Source organism: Podarcis bocagei (assembly GCF_964188305.1).
Source record: "Podarcis bocagei genome assembly, chromosome: 11".
NCBI classification, from domain to species: Eukaryota; Metazoa; Chordata; class Lepidosauria; order Squamata; family Lacertidae; genus Podarcis; species Podarcis bocagei.
The window spans coordinates 47846823-47868455 of record NC_138136.1 but is presented as its reverse complement, the minus strand read 5'-3'; the positions used below and the strand labels follow the sequence as shown (position 1 = coordinate 47868455).

Genomic DNA, 21633 nt, shown 5'->3' with positions numbered 1-21633 from the left:
GTGGTGAAGTGTGTGAGGGGGCCACAGGGTCAGTTGCCCTGGGCGCAAAATGGATAGGGTGTCAACATTTCAACACCCCGGTGCTGCCTCGCTTCTGTTGCTGAGCTCCACTGAAAACAACTTCTCCATGCGAACCAGGAAGTGACCTCTCCAGACAACCAAACTTCTTTTCTTATCTCTCTCTCACACACATGTGCACAAACACTTATGTTGATCACAGGTAATTGCGACAATCCTGAAATAAAAGATCCACCTAAATCTGCACTCATCATTTATGAAGCTGGGAAAGGCAATCGTGCCTTTGAAAGGCATTGGAAATGTAGCTGAGGCTGCAAGCCAATTCCTACTTACCTGGGAGTAAGCCAATTGAGCTCATTGGATCTTACTTTTGAATAGATGTGTATAGGTGTACACTTTGGTATTCCATGAGAATTCGTATTCCCCCCCCCCAAAGTTCTGTAATGTGTTTTGTTCTTTATTGTGCAGAAGACCTTTTATGTGTATACATAAATATTTTTCTTAACGGTATTATCCTCCTTAGGATCCTGTCAAGAAGATTCCTGACTCACATGAAATTACACTGCATCATGGGACAAAAACAGTAAGTGTCTTGGCATCTATGTTGTCCATCCATGTTGACCAGCTGACATAATTAATATTATTGTATTAATTAATTAATTAATTTCCCCTCCCTTCATCAGGAGGTCCCAGAGCAGGTTAGAACAATTGAAAATTAGGTTACAGTCACAGGAATAGGGTGGGCCCTGAAACCACACTTCTCGGGAGTAAAGAGGTGTGTCTTTTGTACTCGCTGAAAGCTGTATAGTGAAGAAGCGAGACAAACCTCTGTTGGAGAGGGAACTCTATAGGTAAAGGTAAAGGACCCCTGGATGGTTAAGTCCAGTCAAAGGCAACTATGGGGTGTGGCACTCATCTCGCTTTCAGGCTGAGGGAGCCGACGTTTGTCCACCAACAGCTTTCTGGGTCATGATTAAACTGCTTCTGGCGCAGTGGAACATTATGACGGAAGGCAGAGCTCATGGAAATGCTGTTTACCTTCCCTCCACAGTGGTACCTATTTATCTACTCGCACTGGCATGCTTTTGAATTGCTAGGTTGGCAGGAGCTGGGACAGAGCAGTGGGAGCTCACCACATCACGGGGATTTGAACCGCCAACCTTCTGATCAGCAAGCCCAAGAGGCTCAGTGGTTTAGACCACAGCACCACCCACGTCCCATGGGAACTCTACAACTTGGGATCTGGTCAGGCCTGGATGGGTGATGTGACTTCCTGGAGACCACATCTACATTGGCCTGGTTCCATGATGGGTGAAAAAAAGATGGGATGTTAACTGAAGATAGATGGATACTTTTTGTGAATAGTTCACACTGTGCTTGGTAGTCAAACCAAGTTTGCTGAGCCATTGGCTGCTAACCTCCCCACACACCCTGCTCCATGATTTGCTACCCAGGGGCAAGTTTTAAGGACCACTGTTTCCTTCATCCGACTCTCCGACTCTCGTGTAAGGTCCATTTGCTGAGACTCCCATCTGTATCTCTTCAAACTAATGAATTTAAGCTGTTGATGACTGTGTTCCTGTGCAGCTGAGAAATATCAGAAAAGATTTCCCACGTTGAAGATCCTTTCCAGAAACCTAATTAATTTTCCAGTTGCCTTGCCTGTAACAGGAGTGGTTTTCCCACTGAAACTGCAGGGATAAATTTTCTCCTGACAGTTTTGACATGTAGGTGAGCAGTGGAAAGTGTTACATAATCAACTGAGATACTATAAGTGTCATGTTTTCTGTACTTACAGTTTACAGCTGCTTCAGCTGTATACGCAGTGATTGTCTAATGTGGTTTTGTCATCTGTGGCGCTCAGTATATAGTGCACTCCATTTGGAAACGTCTAATTTGCAAGCCATTTTGTGTCACAAAAGGAAGAGGCAGGATGGTGCTGGCCTAAGGAGTATTGTAATATTAAAGCTGCCACATTCTTTTAGCAAATGAAAATAACAGGATAACTCAGACCAGAATTTTTTGTATTGTGTTCAATACTCTGCAGTACGTTAAGGGCAACTGAGTACAATCCCATCTTCTGCATTTATGGGGTGCTTTGCGGAGATCTTCAGAGGGCCCCAGTGAAGCTTTAATTCCTCCATCATGCAGGATTGAAACTTATCAAAAATATGAATAAACCCCCCCATTTCAGACATACATGAGTGCACACATGGGAGGAGATAATGAATCATGCAGGACATTTTCTAAAATGTGCAATTGATGCAAGCTTTCATATAAAGTGGTACCCCGCAAGACGAACGCCTCGGAAGACGAAAAACTCGCTAGACGAAGGAGTTTTTCGTTTTCATAGCTGCTTCGCAAGACGCATTTCCCTATGGGCTTGCCTCGCAAAACGAAGCTTGCCCCGCAAGCTCCGGGGATAGCGGGGAAGCGCAGCGCGTCTTCCCCGCTGTCCCCAGACCTCTTTTGAAGCAAGGGGCGGTGGGGAGAAGATCGCTTCTCCCCGTTGCCAGCCCCTCTCTCCCCGGACCCCTTTTGAACCAAGGGGCGGCAACGGGGAGAAGCGATTCTCCCCGCTGCCCCTTCCCTTGCTTTAAAACAGGTCCGGGGACAGAGGGGAAGGCGCGCGTGCCTTCCCCTCTGTCCCCGGAGATTGCGGGGCAGGCAACGGGGAGAAGCAATCTTCTGCCCGCCGCCCCTTGCTTTAAACAGGTCTGGGGACAGAGAGGAAGGTGCGCGGCGCTTCCCCTCTGTCCCCGGACGGTCTCCATAGGAACGCATTGATTGATTTTCAATGCATTCCTATGGGAAACCGTGCTTCGCAAGACGAAAAACTCGCAAGAAGAAAAAACTTGTGGAACGAATTAATTTCGTCTTGCGAGGCACCACTGTAGTTAAAATATTACATCAAAAGGCTTAAAGCTAAATGGATCTCTCATTGGATGTTCAGGTAATGGTTTGTTTGATTTGTTTGCTTTGCTTTCTAGGTCTCTGCTTTAGGACTGGATCCCTCGGGTGCCCGTTTGATAACTGGAGGCTACGACTATGATGTTAGATTTTGGGATTTTGCTGGAATGGATGCATCTCTTCAAGCTTTTCGATCTTTGCAACCATGTGAATGGTACATCCTGATGTTTCTCTCTCCCAACTCCCTCCAAACTTACATCAGCAATGCTCCTGTCTTAGAACAACTTAATAGCAATGCTATGTAGCAGTATTGAACAAACTGGTGCCCTTTTGATGTTGTTGGACTACAACTCCCATCTGCCTCGGGCAGCACAATGCAAAAATCTGAGGTGGTGCATCTTGTATTTGATCACTACTACTAGGTTGGTGGTAGAGTCTGGAACATCTTTTCAAAAATTACTTGTTGCAGTTCTCATAGCTGCCGAACTAAGTTTGAAGAAATGCTACCAGGGTGGATAAAAATCAATGATTTTTTAAAAAACTATATATTAAAAATGGATTATTTTAAATTTAATTCGGATTTTTGTATTTAAATCATTTTTTTATTTTAATCAGAGTTTTTAAATAAAATGCTTTTGGAGGAAAAATATTTCTAAAGATAGTTTTCTATTTAAGTTACATTATACTCCAAAGACTATTCATCAGGAAATAAGGATTTATTTTAAGTTTTTCAGTCTAAGTTTTTTTTTTAATGTTTAACCACATCAGTTAAACATGGATACATATGCTATAATGTTATTGTTTTAGTTAAATAAATTGTTTAAATTGTTGTTAAGGAAATGATTATTTTTCTCCTTCCAATAAAATACAGCAGAAAAGTTGTCCAAATATAAACAGATAACTTGTTAAACCTCACAATAATTTCACAATTATCTGTCTATGTATTTCCAATAGTATAACCAAATCAGTAATTTTTGATATAACTGTAAAAACTACTCTGAAAATTTATCATTGAAAAAAATGAAACCTTCATCTGTTTGTAAATATTAAGATTATACCAGCAAGAATGAGTCTTTCTGTAAAAAAAATGATTTAAATCTAGTCTTACTGACGAGTGATTTAAATGAAATCCACCCTGAGTGCTACTAAACATTTCAGACACAGCTCTCCTTGGCGGAGTACATATTGCCTCTCCTTTTACCCGAAGATCTGATATTATAAATCTTTACTGCTTTATTTACTTGTCAATTTAGAAAAAAATATATATAAAAAGGCCTAAGCTAAAAGAGTAAGCAAACGCACTGCATTTACTTGAGTATTTTTTTTTTAAAGTGAAATAATTATAACAGCAGTAGTTCTGATAAATCTGATGCAAGTTCATACCATGTGCTTTTCATTTGTGGGATCCTTTTCATGGGCATTTAGAGGGTTTTCTATGGCCCAGCTAGTTAGGAGGATTCGTTCATAGGCCTGCAATCTTTTTTCCTTAAGGGAAAGCTTTTGGTTTTTGTGGTTCCCTCGGTAGCACAGGCTTGTATTTCATGCAAGACATGGTTTGTTTGGGAAATAATCTTCAGGAGAGGAACGGTTGCTTCCTCATCCACTTTGCATCTGACACTGTACCGTACTTGTTACAATGGATTTCCATTCTTCTATACTGGAGGTGAGGATGTCTGTATTCTTTTATACTAGGGCCACCATGCCCGATGGTCAGCAATAGCAAGAGTTGTCCAGCAACATCTAAAGGGCCACAAGATCTCTACCCCTATTTGGGGGCTTGCTTTCATCTTCTGCATAAGCTTCTGAATGAACACTTAAATATTTTTGGGTCAGTTGTGTGATGGAAGACCCTCTTTGGACTTAAGTAGTGAAACGGGGATGCGGGTGGCTCTGTGGGTTAAACCACAGAGCCTAGGGATTGCCGATTAGAAGGTCAGCTGTTCGAATCCCCTCAATGGGATGAGCTCCCGTTCCTCGGTCCCTGCTCCTGCCAACCTGGCAGTTCGAAAGCACATCAAAGTGCAAGTAGATCAATAGGTACCGCTCCGGCGGGAAGGTAAACGGCGTTTCCATGCGCTGCTCTAGTTCGCCAGAAGCGGCTTAGTCATGCTGGCCAGATGACCCGGAAGCTGTACGCCGGCTCCCTTGGCCAATAAAGCGAGATGAGCGTGCAACCACAGAGTTGGTCATGACTGGACCTAATGGTCAGGGGTCCCTTTACCTTTACTAGTGAAACAGTTCTCATGATACCAGAGCAGAGCCACATGTACTAGTATTGTAGTGGAGGAATGTGGATTGCCATCACTTTATTCTAGCAACATTTTCACACCAAATCCTCAAATTTCTTGTTGAACCAAAGAACACTTTGGTAGCATTGCAGGAGCGCCTTCCAAGAGGGGAAAGCTCAGTAAATGAATATGGCAATGTATGAGACCTTTAGGGCTTGCATTGTCTGTACTTAATGTCAACATTAAATCTTGGTTTAATGGTTTTAAATTCGTCTGGCGGGTATAAGATGAGTAGCATCCTGTGCCAAAACTTGGCTAGTCCAGCTGACTTCATTCTACATTTTTCTTAAGTTTGGAAAACTGGTGAGGGGGTGGTGGAATTAAGCATGAAAACATATATTTTTATACATAGCTTTTTAAGGGGGGAAAGGGTTTTTAAAAACTCACAACTTGCAAGCATTTAACTTGTGCAATCACAGGTTTATGCACTTGGCAGCCAACTGGCTGTGATCACACAAATTAAATTTACGCAAGGTGGAGAGTGGCTCCCATCAGCCCAAGCCTATGTAGCCAATAGTGAAGGGGGGAAAGCGGGTTGTGGTTCAAAACATCTGACTGTCAGTGGATCCCCAACATCTCTAGGTGTAGTCATCCTCAGGCCTAGCAGGGACGCAGCCTGGGACTTTTTGCATACAAAGCATGGGCTCTGCCATTGAGATCTGGCCTTCGTCTTGTTGGATCACTGTTGGGAAGTTCTTTTTTAATTATGCTTGTTAGGAGCAAGTCCAAGATAAAACAATTTTGATTTCAGTTAGTTGGCCTAGAATAGTGACTTCCATTCTTGAATCAATTGGCACAAACGGTGGTACACAGCACAAATGAACTTCCCCTCCCTCCCCCCCCAAAAAAAATCTGTTCTGGGTTTCCCCTCAGATTTCGGCAGGGGCACAGGAAGAGGAGAGGGGAGAGTAAGTTGCGCTGAGCAAGCAGAAATCCTTGTGCTAGCAGAACTACTTTATTGGATACTGCCCCAAATGTCAGCCTGCAATTCTGGGAAGAAGAAATGTATATATTTTGTGACATGAATTGAGAATTAGTAATGTGATAGCGACGTACATAATATGTAATTTGACATCTGTTGGTAGAGGAGCCTAAACAAATGGTTATTGAGATTGCAGGTTAGCTTTTTAATATGGTTTTGGGTCTCACAGCTTATGATGCATTTGCTGTTGTTTGTCCCTTTGAATTGCTGTTGTGTTAATTTGGGGTCCAGTCTTGTCTACATGCAGGTGGGTTAAGCTAGGGAGTGAATTAACTGTCCACAGGGATATGCAACTAGGTTTCCATCATCCTGTGGGCTTCACTAAACAGCAGATGTCTATTAACATGACTCTAATTGTGTGTGTTAATTGCATTGCATAGATTTATATTGTTATTGGCTGAAATCCAGGGATTCACATGTGTACTAGAGTCTTCAGTCCCACTGGAAGCTCGTTTGAGTTTAGAAAGCAAACTTCTTTCCTTCAAAGTATTCAACTTGAAAGAAGTTTGGGGAACTTTGGTGCTGGGAGCTTCCACAGGAAACATTCATTGGATTACGGTCAGTGTAGCTACGTTCAAGTAGATAGATCTTACTATTTATGATCCAGGTTATTTTGTTAGCGGGTTGCTTTCCAATGAAGTACTATTTCCTGGTACAAAAGTGGTGGCAAACATTACTTCGTTTTATGTTTTCTAAAACGAGCACAGCCCTCCAGTGCTCTGACACAGTGTAAACGTAATGCTGTTTGAAACGTCATCCCTTAATTTTTTAGCCACCAGATCAAGTCTCTGCAGTACAGCAGCACAGGGGATGTCATTCTTGTTGTTGCCGGCAACTCCCAAGCCAAAGTCCTTGACAGAGATGGCTTCCCTGTAATGGAGTGTGTAAAAGGAGACCAGTACATCGTAGACATGGCAAACACCAAGGTAAGCAAAAGAATGCTTAACTTGAGCAGTGTGACTTTCCATACCATTTCCCTGTTCTCAGTGGAGACTAAGGAAATGCTTCTTGCTCGTCTGAATGAAGGATAGTGAGGAACTTGCAGGAGCATGTGGAAACCATTCTGCTGGGCACGTTTGTTGCTCCACTCACTATTGCCTTTGACCCCTCCCACCACTGGCATGCAGCCCCCAGAAGGGAGTGAGGCCTCTGGGGTGAAAAAGTGTCCCTGCTCCTGCATTAAAAGGAACCAGCTTAATACAGATTAGTTACACAGTCCTGGCACGTTTGCCAGGAAATACAGTGGTACCTCACGTTAAGAACTTGATTCGTTCTGGAGGTCCGTTCTTAACCTGAAACTGTTCTTAACCTGAAGCACCACTTTAGCTAATGGGGCCTCCCGCTGCCGCCACGCCGCCAGAGCCTGATTTCTGTTCTCATCCTGAAGCAAAGTTCTTAACCCGAGGTAATATTTCTGGGTTAGCAGAGTCTGGAACCTGAAGCGTCTGTAACCCGAGCTACCACTGTAATCAAACAACTGCAAAAGGGTGTGAAAAGGGCAAAAACAGCCTGAGAAGAGCAGGAAAAGTGCAAAAATGACGTGAAAAGAGTGGGAAAATGGTTAGCAATCCCAGGAGGCTTTGCACCAACCTTTGAGACCTGTTGAGAGTTGAAGTTTGAGGAAGGAGGTTTGGAGGCAATTGGAGGGTCTTACAGGCTTTTTAGATGGTTTCCCCACTATACACGATTTCACGTATACACGTGGCACCCAGGAACGTAACCCCCATGTTAGCAGGGAGACACCTGTATAGTTGTAGTGATTTATATATACTACTAGTAGTAGTGCTTTATAGAGATGTTGAAATGGAATAAGCAGAGATGAAAGAAGGTACAGCTTGGGGTGGAAAAGTTGACAACTCTTAAATGTAAAATACCTGTGTATTGTAGCTTTGATGTGGGCTGTTGATGAAACAGTTTGCAGAACACATCATTGTATTTAATAATGAGGGTACCTGGTACTTGCCAACTGAAATGTCAAGAAAGGAAGGCAACAAAAATAATTTTGATCCTTGCCCATCCTGGCTGATAAAAGCGAGCCAGGAAGGGCTGGGCGATAGGCTCTGCGGGGTGGTGAATGCTTCCCTCTGTGAGGGAGCCTTCCCAGACCCGCTGAAAGAGGCGGTCATTAAACCGCTTCTTAAAAAAACATCTTTAGACCCAGCCAATTTGGCCAACTATCGCCCAGTCTCAAATTTCCCATTCTTGAGCAAGGTGATTGAGCGGGTGGTTGCCAGACAACTCCAAGCACGCCTGGAGGATGCGGACCATTTGGATCCCTTCCAGTCGGGATTCAGGCCTCACCATTGGACTGAAACTGCCTTGGTCGCGCTGGTTGATGATCTCCGGCGAGCTAGGGACAAAGGTGAGAGCTGTTTCCTAGTTCTGCTGGATCTCTCAGCGGCCTTTGACACCATCAACCATAACATCCTTCTGGACCGTCTAGAGGGGCTGGGAGCTGGGGGCACTGTTATACGGTGGTTCCGCTCCTTTCTCCTGGGCCGTGTCCAGAAAGTGGTGGGGGGGGATGAGTGTTCAGACCCCTGGGCTCTCAGTTGTGGGGTGCCTCAGGGTTCCATCCTCTCCCCCATGCTTTTTAATATCTATATGAAGCCGCTGGGAGAGATCATCAGGGGGTTTGGGCTGGGTGTTCATCAGTATGCAGATGACACCCAGCTCTACCTCTCCTTCAAATCAGAACCAGTGAAGGCGGTGAAGGTCCTGTGTGAGTGCCTGGAGGCTGTTGGAAGATGGATGGCGGCTAACAGATTGAGGATGAATCCTGACAAGACAAAAGTACTGTTTTGGGGGGACAGGGGGCGGGTGGGTGTGGGGGATTCCCTGGTCCTGAATGGGGTAACTGTGCCCCTGAAGGAACAGGTGCGCAGCCTGGGAGTCATTTTGGACTCACAGCTGTCCATGGAGGCACAGGTTAATTCTGTGTCCAGGGCAGCTGTCTACCAGCTCCACCAGGTACGTAGGCTAAGACCCTACCTGCCCGCGGACTGTCTTGCCAGAGTGGTGCATGCTCTAGTTATCTCCCGCTTGGACTACTGCAACGTGCTCTATGTGGGGCTACCTTTGAAGGTGACCCGGAAACTGCAATTAATCCAGAATGCGGCAGCTAGACTGGTGACTGGGAGTGGCCGCCGGGACCACATAACACCGGTTCTGAGAGATCTGCATTGGCTCCCAGTACGTTTCCGAGCACAATTCAAAGTGTTGGTGCTGACCTTTAAAGCCCTAAATGGCCTCGGTCCAGTATACCTGAAGGAGCGTCTCCATCCCCATCGTTCAGCCTGGACACTGAGATCCAGCACCGAGGGCCTTCTGGCGGTTCCCTCATTGTGAGAAGTAAGGTTACAGGGAACCAGGCAGAGGGCCTTCTCGGTAGTGGCGCCTGCCCTGTGGAACGCCCTCCCAGCAGATGTCAAAGCAATAAACAACTATTTATCAAAGCAATAAACAACTATCATCTGAAGGCAGCCCTCTTTAGGGAAGTTTTTAATGTTTGAAGCTGTACTGTTTTTAATATTCAGTTGGAAGCCGCCCAGAGTGGCTGGGGAAACCCAGCCAGATGGGCGGGGTATAAATAATAAAAATAATTTTTTTAAAAAAAATTCTGCCTGGAGTTTTAATATGCACACCTTTGCTTCCCTTTTTCTAGGGACACACAGCGATGCTGAATTCAGGATGTTGGCATCCCAAAATAAAGGAGGAATTTTTGACATGTTCCAATGATGGGTGAGTGTTGCTGCCAGACTTTGCTTTCTCTTTTGGCTTTCTATTTCTGTGCTGGATTCCTCCCACTCAGTCATTCACTAGGCAGAATTTATTATAGAGGTCAAGGATTAACTAGACCTGGTGTCTAAGCTGCATTATCAGTATTTGTACTCTGAAGCCGTCTTAAAAATTCCTCATAGATTGTAGCCCTTAACTTATAAAGTGCAGCTCAGACATTGCATCAAGGCAAGGCTCGAGTTTAGAAGTTTTTAATATTTAATGCTGTATTGTTTTTAACACTTGATTGGAAGCCGCCCAGAGTGGCTGGGGAAACTCAGCCAGATGGGCGGGGTATAAATAATAAATTATTATTATTATTATTATTAGAAATTTGTAGGCCAAGCCTGGTTTCTCTGCTTTGTTTCTCCACCCACTTAGCCCTTGCTTCTGTGATGTAGGAGCTCATGGGAGCAGTGTGAGAGCCGTAACTTAAAACCATGGTTTATCATTTCAAAACCATGGTTTCTTGATTCCAACCATTAGTCCAAATCATAGTTTGAAAACCCTGCTTTCTGAAGTGCTCTTCAGTTGTTCACCCCACCCCTCTGTTTTGTGTTGCCTATTCCCAACACTTTCCTTTTGGTTGGTGTGTGTGTGTGTGAATGAATGAATGTCAATTGAAGTAGAGAAGGTTTCCTCTTGCAGGCATTCAGCTTCCAATGCATGGAGGGTGGTTGTGCAAAGGAGGGGTACCTGCATGTCCCTGTTTTCCTCCTCACTCGAGGAGCATAAAACCCGAAGAGGGTTGGATTCTGGTTTGCCAACTAAATACAATGCTAAAATAATATTTAAGCTCATTTTAACCATGTTTTGCAGTTATGTCTGGAGAGAATTCGTGTGTGTGTGTGTTTTTAAAGATGGTTTCCCCAACCTGGAGCCCCATATTAGCTCCAATATACACATGGAACTCCCCTGTTCTCAAGGGCTTCGTTTAGCTTCAGTGGTGTGTACCACTACTAGTGTGCAAAAGGATGCTCTGTCCATTAAAATGAAGGAGGCAGCCCTGTGTCCAGGAATCACTATTTCTGAAAAGCTAAATACCTAAAATACAGTGATGGAAAAGTTTGAGGTGACTGTTATAAGTCAATAACAAAACTGAGTGTGTTTGGAGTACCTCTTCTTTTAAAATTCAGATATAAAGAGCATCTGCTGTGCCCTGGTAGTGCAAGAATATCCACTTGCACAACAGGACTTCTCCCCCCATTCCTCCTATCTATGCATGTCCCACACCATCCCCAGGTCTGCTCCATAGGGTTGAGGGAACCCCTAGAACCGATTTAATGGGCTCATAGGGGGAGGAGAGGTGGAGAACATTGTATTGCTCTAGGAGAAGTCCTTGTTCTGACAGAATGAAAGACTTAGCACTACGTTGGATTCCACCCAAAAATATTTCAGTTCCAAGCACAGAAAGTGAGGGGAAAGTTTAACATCTCAATAGCTGCTAAGATTAGATCTTATAACTTCTTTCTCTTAGGATTACAAGTAGTAAAGTATTTTTCTATTCCATCACTTTTTAAAAAGTGGACATTTTTCTTAGCAGGACTGCTCTTGACAGTGAAAAATAAGAAATTGTATAGTCCAGACTTTCCTGTTTTCTCCGTATAAGCATGTCTTTAGCAGTTATACCAAATATGGGTTCAGGGAACGCTTAATGTTGAAACTGCTATCCTGATAAAGTGACTAAAATACATGGGAGCAGTGATATAAATGGATGTATAATTATGTTTCCAAAGACACTAAATTGCATTACTTAATAAGAAAGGTATTTGAAACTATTCTCTGCTAGCAGCAAGTGTCTCTTGTGCCAAGAATTGGGACTTAAGGTGCAAAAATGTAAAATCATAACAGACCTTTTATAGATTAACAGTAGTCATTTGTCACAGTGACAGAGCTACTTTCCGTACTAATTGGAGTGAAATGTTCTTGCTCAGAAATTAGCTGTGCCCTATGCAGGGATCTGTCCAAACACTGCTGGAAGAAACAGTATACTGAAGGGGGGGTGTTGGGTTTTTTTTTGCCAAGGAGGCATGTTGCCATGTCTTCTAAGCTGCAAATGATCTGATACTTAGTCAAAATAATATGAGAATTGGGAAACAATAGGATTGGATGCAAAGACTTTGTTAGGAGTGCGGAAACTTAGGATTCATCCCATGGGTTCTAGCCAATGGGTGTCCTTCCATGATGGCTTCAGTGGAGCCTTCTGCAAGTGAAAGAGCCAGTCCCCTTCCTCCTGCAATCCACTCTAACACCTCTGGCATTGTTCTGTGTAGGGTTCTCAAACTCTGGAGCAGATTTTGGGGAGGGCGGAGGTACCCGAAAATTGCCTTGGCTCCTATTCTACTGACAGAAGCCTCCACCTGATCAAAAAAACTTTCAGTTGGCAAGACACTGGTTGGATACAAACTATCGTTCTTAGTCAAATCTTCAAATATCTAAAGGGCTTTCACGTGTAAGATGGAGCAAGCTTGTTTTCTCCTGCTTTGGAGGGTAGGAACAAACCGATGGATCCAAGTTTCAAGGAGATTCCAACTAAGGATCAGGAAGAACTTTCTGACAGTAAGAGCTGTTCAGCTGTGGAACAGACTCCCTCAGAAGGTGGTGGACTCTCCTTCCTTGGAGAGTTTTTAAGCAGAGGTTGGATGGCCATCTGTCATGGATGCTTTAGTTGAGTTTCCTCCATTGCAGAGGGTTGGACTAGATGACTCTCTTCCAACTCTACAATTCTATCATTTTACTTGTTGACATTTATATGGAAGGTATAATCAACAGCAGAAAGAGCATTAAGGCTGCAGTTTATAAAAGGTCTTGGGTCAAAGGTTACAGAGTGTGGCTATTTCTGAAGCTGGTCTGCCCAAGACTTAGCGTGTAAGCTGTATACATGGTGCAGCATCTCTCTGGTTCCCACAGTGCTGTGCTTTCATTGCAGTTATATCTTCATATGGGACAAAGTAGAATAATCAAGTTCTGAATGTGTGTTCTTGTGTGCGTTTGTATAGATAGATAGCTAATAGCTAAACTTACTCTTTGTCTTTTGCTCAGTCCTTTGCAGAGGGCTGTAAGGTTCCTTATTAAAATGATGTGATTTGGTCGCCTGCAACTTGCAGTTACTTTGGCTCCCTACTTCTCCATTTTCACCACTGCCTGAATCTGTGGCCTGGTCTGCACAGCACATTCAGCCAAGCTATGGCTTACCAGTACCACAGAGAAATGCTTGCAGCTGCTTCGGTCTTTCCTGGGACTGTTTACTCCTGCACCACGCTGAACCTAAGCATGAGCCGTAGCCAAGAAATACTTCAGCAGGTCATGCAAACCAGATCAATGTAAAAAACAAAACAATGTTTTCCCCTTTTGAGTTTTTGTTTATGGATAAGCCTAGTTTCATATCCTGGTTATTAATGCAGTTACTGCAGTTTGAACAGCATTGTCTGTACCTGCATGCTATACCTGCAAGGGCAAATTAACCTTACTATATATTCATAGTGTATTATTCCTTTAGCCCTGAGCTGAGGATTTGCCTTTGCAGACAATTTTCACACCAACTGCTGCTGCCCTAGCCCTGGAAGTGGCGTAGAATTGATTGATAACAAATTGGACTTCCCTTTTTCATCTGGGCATTTCATTATATTCAAACTGAGTATTGCATATTATTTTTTGATTAATTCATACAGGATGAGGCACTATATACCTTCCATTTTGTGTGTCAACTATGTGTAAGTTTCTTTACCATTGAAGCCTATATGAGGAGTGTTATTTCATATGCTGGCTACTGGGTGGTGCTCAAACATTAAAAATCAGTTCTCACTTTTCCCAGGGAACTAGTCTCAACACGGCAAAGGCTTCTGGTTTCCATCGGCCACAGGAATCGAAATCTCAGAGTTGTTCCCAAAGTCTCTATTTTTCTTGGCAGTCTTTTCTCAGAGGGGCTAATGGAAACAAATGCCTACTTACAATGTTCCTTGAGTTAATGCGGTTACTGTTCCAGCAAATTAGGCTTCATTATTATTATTATAACCTATAATCTATGGGATGTGGCTTTTGTTTTGAAGGACACAATCAATTTTATCTTGTTTTCAGAAATATAACGACAGCTAATGTTTAATAAGGCAACAGAAAACAAACAGGAACTGGCTAGCATTTGGGTCACATATATCAAATAGTCTTGGAGCAGGCAGGTGTGTGTGCATAGATGCACACACACAGCCACATACACACCTACAGTACCTATGTTGCGTTGTGATGGCTATGTTGTTAAAGCTGGACTGCTGACAAACAATTTGGGGTTATGCTGAGTGACAGCATAATGTTGAATGATGGTTAGAGAGAGAGAGAGAGAACCCGAATGGGAGTTGAAATGGAGTATTCTAGAAATGGGTAGGGCTAATTGGCTGAAACTTCAACAGGAGTACTCCCTCCCCAGTGCAATATGAATTAGTACCTCTGATGTTCAAGCAGGGTAGTAAAGGTAAAGGGACCCCTGACCATTAGGTCCAGTCGCGGACGACTCTGGGGTTGCGGCGCTCATCTCGCTTTATTGGCCGCGGGAGCTGGCTTACAGCTTCCGGGTCGTGTGGCCAGCATGACTAACCCACTTCTGGTGAACCAGAGCAGTGCACGGAAACGCTGTTTACCTTCCCGCCAGAGCGGTACCTATTTATCTATCGTATTTTTCTCTCTATAACACACAGATTTTTTCTCCTAAAAAGGAAGGGGAAATGTCTGTGCGTGTTATTGAGTGAATGTGTGGTCCCTCGAGCAGACAGTCCGGAGTGGAGGGGCAAAAATCAGACAAAAATCAAATCGCGCGTCTAGGAGAAGGGAAACCTGAAAAGAGGAAGCTGCTGCTTTCCTGCATTCTGCCTCAGGGTCTTACTGCCCACCCTCCTCTGTTTCGTTGCTGTGTTTGCTCAAATGGAACAAAGAGCAGGGAAAGCCCCTCCCCTCCAGGCAAGAAGAGGGGAAAGCAGAGCGTCCTTCCTTCTAATTCCTCTCCGTGCTCCAGCCGGAAAACATGCAGGTGGGAGAGAGAGAGAGAGAGAGAGAGAGAGAGAGAGAGAGAGAGCGCGCTGGCTGGCTTGGGTGGGTGGGAAACTTTTGCCTTCCTTTCCTCCCTCCCGTTATACCCCACTCCTACATTCTTAGCCAGCTGCTTCTCTGCACACCCCTCTCGTGCTCCTTGTCCCTTCTGTGTTTTTCCTTCCCTCCCCACTTAAATGTGGTTAAAAAGCATGGATCCACATGGATCCTCAGGATTTTTGCACTGGGTCACCCCAAATTCACCATCAGAGCACATAGCATGTCCATGGCTACAGCCTGCCCCCCCAAAATCATGCACCCACTGTTGCCTGGGGCTGCAATGGTGCAAAAATGTGGTTAAAAAGCATGGATCCACATGGATCCTCAGGATCTTTGCATTGGGTCAGCCCAAATTCACCATCAGAGAACAGAGCATGTCCATGGCTACAGCCTGCCCCCCAAAAATCACGCACCCACTGTTGCCTGGGGCTGCAGTGGTGCAAAAACGTGGTTACAAAGCATGGATTCACATGGATCCTCAGGATCTTTGCATTGGGTCAGCCCAAATTCACCATCAGATCACATGTCTGTGGCCACAGCATGAAGCACAAAAATGATACATCCACTGTTTCATTCAGAATGTTTTCTCCCTTGTTTTCCTCCTCTAAAAATGATGTGCATGTTATGGTCAGGTGCGTGTTATAGAGCGAAAAATACGGTACTTGCACTTTGACGTGCTTTTGAACTGCTAGGTTGGCAGGAGCAGGGACCGAGCAACGGGAGCTCACCCCGTCGCGGGGATTCGAACCGCCGACCTTCTGATCGGCAAGTCCTAGGCTCTGTGGTTTAACCCACAGTACCACCCGCGTCCCTTCAAGCAGGGTAAATGTGTGCAAATTGTTTGGAAACAGAAGTCTTTAAGGTCCATATTCTGTAAGCTTTTCTCTCGCCATTATTTTAAATTGGCTGCCATTTCAGATGAGCAGAAAATTCATCCATATGGCAAAGATCCATACTCTCTCACAAAAACAGCGGAAGGGGAAACTTAACAAGTGAAGGGGTGTTGTGTGTGTTTGTTGTCAGCATTTATAGCGCTTTGTGCAATGTCCAAATTACGTTGTCTGCTGTCCTTGCCTGTAAGGAGTTGTAGTCCCTGTATTGCAGATAGAGAGAATGGCTCACAGGGAACAGTTTGTCTAAGGCCACCTGGTGAGCTCACTGGCAGAGGTGAAATTCAACTGGGAGAATTTCAGATTTGTAGCTCGAACTGCTGATTGCTATGCTACACCCTACTTTTTTCTAAGGGGCGTACATAGAATTTCCCAGTTACCTCCCATTCAGGTAGCTTGTAACATCAGGCACCCTTAGCTTCAGCAGCAGAACTGAACCATGGGCCAAGACTTGAGCAGCTTCTTGTGGTCTTCATATATTGTAATAAAACTAGTGGGTGGTGCCTTGTGGAAGGTATGGGGCACCTTGGGCCTAGAAGACAAATACAACCCTCTGGGGTCTCTGCGTGGCTCTTGGGCCTCTTCCCAGGTTATGCCTCTTGCTCCCCAGGCTGCCTCTCTCACTGGTCCTGCTTCCCACCCCAAGTCGTTTAGCCAGGCTTGTATGTGACCTTGAACTCTGACAGTGCCTCCTGCTTTTCCGGATGGAGGACGGGGAGGGGTGTGTGTCGAAACAAGACTACTGTACAATGGTAAAATTGCCTTTCGTTGCTCCACCCGCCACCAGCAAATGGCCCTTGGAAAGTTGCCCAGAAAGGAATGTGGCTGAAAAAGATTCCCCAGTCCTGCGTTGTGGCCCAGCAGCTATTGCCAGTGTAACAAACACAGCACATACACAACATCTCTCTATAGTGGTGCTATATTGCACTACCAAAACAATGATGCAGCCTAACTGTTGCTGTGCCATAAACCTTTGTACCTATCCAGTTACTTCTCTTCCAGGTTCCCAATCAGGATCAGATGATCCCAGGATCAAGTGATCCTAGGCCATCAAACGATTCCAGGCAGAAGCTGATGTGTTCTAAAACTTCTGCTCATATGTTTGAATTGCGAGACTAACATGGTTGAGAAGGAAATGGCGAAGCGTCCCTGAGACAGACCTGTTTTGTTTTTGTTTTGATGTTTAAGGGTTAGAATTGAGAGACGTAGCAACTCGTTAAAAAGGGGGGGGGGGAATAAATCTGGGTCCAAGCACAGCTGTTGCAGTGCACACGTGTTGGTCACTTTTGAACTTGGTTTAATCCCACCTGCTTTTGCTCTAGTGGTAATAGTACGCTTATTCTGTGCTGTATTAAATTAAAATGCAACATCAGCTCATTTCTTCTTCTTTTTAACATAGACTAATGTTTTTCTGTTGGACATCAGCAAGCGTGGAAGACGAAACCTTCTGCACTCAGCATAGGTTAGTTTCTCACATTACCAGCTGAGGGCCCTCCAGTGTTGTAAATGGTTGCTGATGAACTTAAACATGCCCAGAATAAAACAGCACCTGTTTAAATATTGAAAGTTAACCAGATGCTGGTTCTGAGAGTTGCTAGGTGGTGGCTGGGGAGAACCTTCAGTACCTTTCTGTCTGTAAGTTTTTAATCGATGGCCACCCAAGTTCTTAGTAATAAATCAGATACTTTGATGCGTAGCTCTTTTACTCACCATTGATTTTTTTCCTTGTAAGCATTTCAAATAATGACTTTCCTAGCTAACAATGGCTTTAATACCCAAAAGTTGCGCTGCCGTAAAATCTCTGACAAAGTCGGACTTCAGCACGTTAATATTTATAGCTCTTCCAGCATGTAATCATGCCTGAAGTCCTTCCATTGTTTTCTGGACTGGGCCAGTGAAGATCTGCGCAGAAACCTGCAGCTGGGCCAGCAAATATCTCACCAAATATAGCAGGGGTGAGAAACCTCTGGCCCTCCAGATATTGCTGAACTACAACTCCCATCATCCTCTGACCATCAACCATGCTACCTGAGCCTGATGAGAACTGAACAATTATAGGTTCCTCATCCCCAAATCTGAGAACTGGAATGTAAATGTAGCAGGTTTTAGCCAGAATGAATTGTTTTTGTTTTTGTTTGTTTTATTTACCTTATCAGCAGAATTAAAATGATTTTCTTGAGTGGTTTACAAACTTCAAAGGGCCTTCTCGGTAGTGGAACGCCCTCCCACCAGATGTCAAAGAGAACAACAACTACCAGACTTTTAGAAGACATCTGAAGGCAGCCCTGTTTAGGGAAGCTTTTAATGTTTGATGTATCACAGTATTTTAATATTCTTTTGGAAGCTGCCCAGAGTGGCTGGGGAAACCCAGCCAGATGGGCGGGGTATAATATATTATTATTATTATTATTATTATTATTATTATTATTATTATTATTATTATTATTATTAAACTACCTTGTGAAGTAGCATAAGAACTCCTATAACAGCAAAATGGGCATTGTTATAATCAGAACGCTGCTATATTTCCTCAAAAATTTCACAAAAGGCACTTATCACCAGCTTGCTAGTCAGAGTTATAGGAAATAATAGCAGCTTACAAATGTATGCACAGTAAGCAGTTGTTTTATTAAGTGGGAAAGTGTTTATAGGTGCTACCTGTTTTTCACAGGAAAAGTTGGCTTCTATTTATGTGGAAAAATATTTCTAGATGTTTCTGAGGGGCATTGATTTTGTGCATGTTGAAAATCCTCGTATATTTGAAATGTTTAATGTTATTTGGCCTATTTTGTTTCCAGACATGACATCAAGCTCCTCAGTGAGGAGAATACACTCATGTCCCCAGCACATCCAATCCTGGAAAGTGTGGAATTTTCCAAACTTTGTGTGTGAGGTTATATTTAGGACTGCACCAGTAATGAATGTGTGTTTCTTGGGAATTGGTAAACATCTTTAAGTGCTGCTATTTGAAACACAGCAATAAACAAAATAATTTATAGAGTTCTAAAAGTCCTAGGCTTTCATGTAAAAACAAAATTGGAATATGAGATGAATCATCAGGGGTTTTTCGATTTTTATCTGGCTTTTTTCTTACCACACATGGGATGTCTATTTTTGTGAATAAGCAAGATGGAGCTGAGTGATATTAAATTCCCACACAGCAGGTGTTCTATGTCCCTAGCCTCTCTCTCCTTGCCCCCACCCCCTCTTTCAGAAATGGAATTGCAGCCAACCTTGAAATTTAGCAGTCTTGAGTTTTGCGATTTGTCATCGGAGCCAGTAGTGTGGTTTATCTTGCAGCTGGTTTATTGTAAGAAAGTTCCTTTACCGGATCTCGCTCTTTCCATCTCTTAGCTACCCAACTTAACACTTGGACTTCTTTTTTTAATAGCATTCCTTGAAAATGTTTATCTCCAACTTCCTAGAACTGTCTCAATAATGGCATCTGGAACTAGGGTTTTCATATATGTGTGTGTATGTATTTTAATTTAATTGAATACATTTGTTAGTAAAGGTAAATGTACACCTGACCATTAGGTCCAGTCGCAGACGACTCTGGGGTTGCGGCGCTCATCTCGCTCTATAGGCTGAGGGAGCCGGCGTTTGTCCGCAAACAGCTTCCATGTCATGTGGCCAGCATGACTAAGCCGCTTCTGGCGAAACCAGAGCACCCGGAAACGCCGTTTACCTTCCCGCCAGAACGGTACCTATTTATCTACTTGCACTTGACGTGCTTTCGAACTGCTAGGTTGGCAGGAGCAGGGACCGAGCAACGGGAGCTCACCCCGTCGCAGGGATTTGAACCACTGACCTTCTGATCGGCTCTGTGGTTTAGACCACAGCACCACCCACGTCCCTCTAATACATTTGTTACCTCTCAGGGAATTATGGGGTATACACATGCTTCCCTGTACCCTTCCATGTTACCTCACAACTCTCCTGTGAGATAGACAAGAACTGTATCTCCAGGTAAAGGGAGCAGGTTTAGCCCCCGTTTGCTTTCTTCCATACCAATGACCAATTTCATAGAAAGCTACCTTATACCAGATCAAACTACTTGCTCTTTCCCTGGTTGTCATTCATATCTGAAGTAAAGAGAAGTAAAGCACTGTGTTCAGGTACAGTTCTGCTTTGGCTGCAAAACTCATCCTGTACCCGTGGCAGTGAGTTTCTTGACTGCCTCTGGCAAGGATCCTTCAAAAGATACAGTGGAAGTGATGTGCACTGCAACCCCCAGGGGCTCTTTGCAGTGTACAAACCCCTCCCACCACAAACTTAGGAAAGTGCCGCAGCTCAATTTTAGATAATAGGATTTGTGTGTGGAATGTCCCGACTTCCCAGAAATAGGCAACAGGAGATGTGAAATACCTCTTTCAGAAACCCTGGAGAGCTACATGTTTTCAGGATAGACAACACTGGGATAAATGTATAAAGCATCTAGAATCATACAATTGTAGAGTTGGAAGGGACCCCGAGGGTCATCTAGTCCAAGCCCCTGCAAAGCAGGAATCTCAGCTAAAGCATCCATGACAGATGGCCATCCAACCCCTGCTTAAAAACCTCCAAGGATGGAGAGTCCACCAACTTCTGGGGGAGTCAACAGCTCTCATTGTCAGAAAGTTCTTCCGGAAGTTTAGTCAGAATCTCATTTCTTGTAACTTGAATCCATTGGTTCAGGGCCTACTCTCCGGAGCAGGAGAAAATAAGTTTGCTCCATCTTTCATGAGACAGCCCTTTAGATATTTGAAGATGGCCACCATATCTCTCCTCAGTTCCCTCTTTTCTAGGCTAAACATACCCAACTCCCTCAACCTTTCCTCATAAGGCTTAGTTTCCAGACCCTTGAGTATCTTGATCAACCTCCCCTGCACACATTGCAGCTTGTCAATGACTTGGTATATGGCAACTTCCTATGTTTGTGACTTTTGACCTATCATAAAAATTGGACATTTTGCTAGCATTTGAGCCAGTGGACACTGGTCTCTTGGGGTGTATGGGGCACTGCCCCACAAACCTCAGTCTCCCCTCCGTTAGCCCTCACCTGCCAGGCTTACAATCAGTTCAGCAGATGGTACTGCCTGTCACCTTGTGCCTCTTAGGTCTCAGTGTCACCCCTTGTGGAGCCCAGGAGGGAGGAGAACAAGGACAAAACTAGGATGTGTTGCCTCTTATGCTCATTGCCTCTGTCTCTGTCCATTGGCTCTGACTTCATTTACCCTGCCTTCCACCCTACCAATTCCTGTGGGCACAATCCACCACTGCTTTGAGTAAGGATGCTCTTTTCTGAGTGTCCCCTCAAACTGAAATTTAGCGGGTAGCCTCAAGAGAGGGCCTTTTTAGTGGCATCCCCTTCCAAGTTGCCCTTAGGAAACTGCCTGACGTCCACTTTGTTGACTTCTCAGTGCCATTCTAAGACATTTTTGTCACCCTCGTTATTTTAGTCCCTCTAGTATGGTTATTGGTTCAGTTCTGTCAGTTGCTGGTTGTTTTTAGCTCCTTCCAATATCATTGTGCTGGTGTTTTTGTATTTGGGTTTTATGCTGAGTTGGATTAATTGTGCATTGTAGCATGGTTAAATTACACTTTATTTCTTAAATGCCTAAATTGTTAATTTGTTGAGGCATTTAACATGTATAAGTAGCAAACAGATACATGATCCTAAAGGGAAAACCTCTAGTCCATCTTCATTGAA

General features: G+C 44.0%; 1 protein-coding gene across 1 annotated transcript in view; it reads left to right on the top strand.

Moving 5' to 3' along the window:
• The window catches only part of WDR70 (WD repeat domain 70), a 117030-nt gene that overhangs the window by 20112 nt on the left and 75285 nt on the right, over positions 1 to 21633 (top strand). The window contains exons 6-9 of the mRNA XM_081212908.1: positions 542 to 601; positions 3009 to 3142; positions 6971 to 7124; positions 9863 to 9939. Coding sequence (XP_081069034.1) covers positions 542 to 601; positions 3009 to 3142; positions 6971 to 7124; positions 9863 to 9939 — 425 coding nt within the window. The remainder of the gene's footprint in view (positions 1 to 541; positions 602 to 3008; positions 3143 to 6970; positions 7125 to 9862; positions 9940 to 21633) is intronic.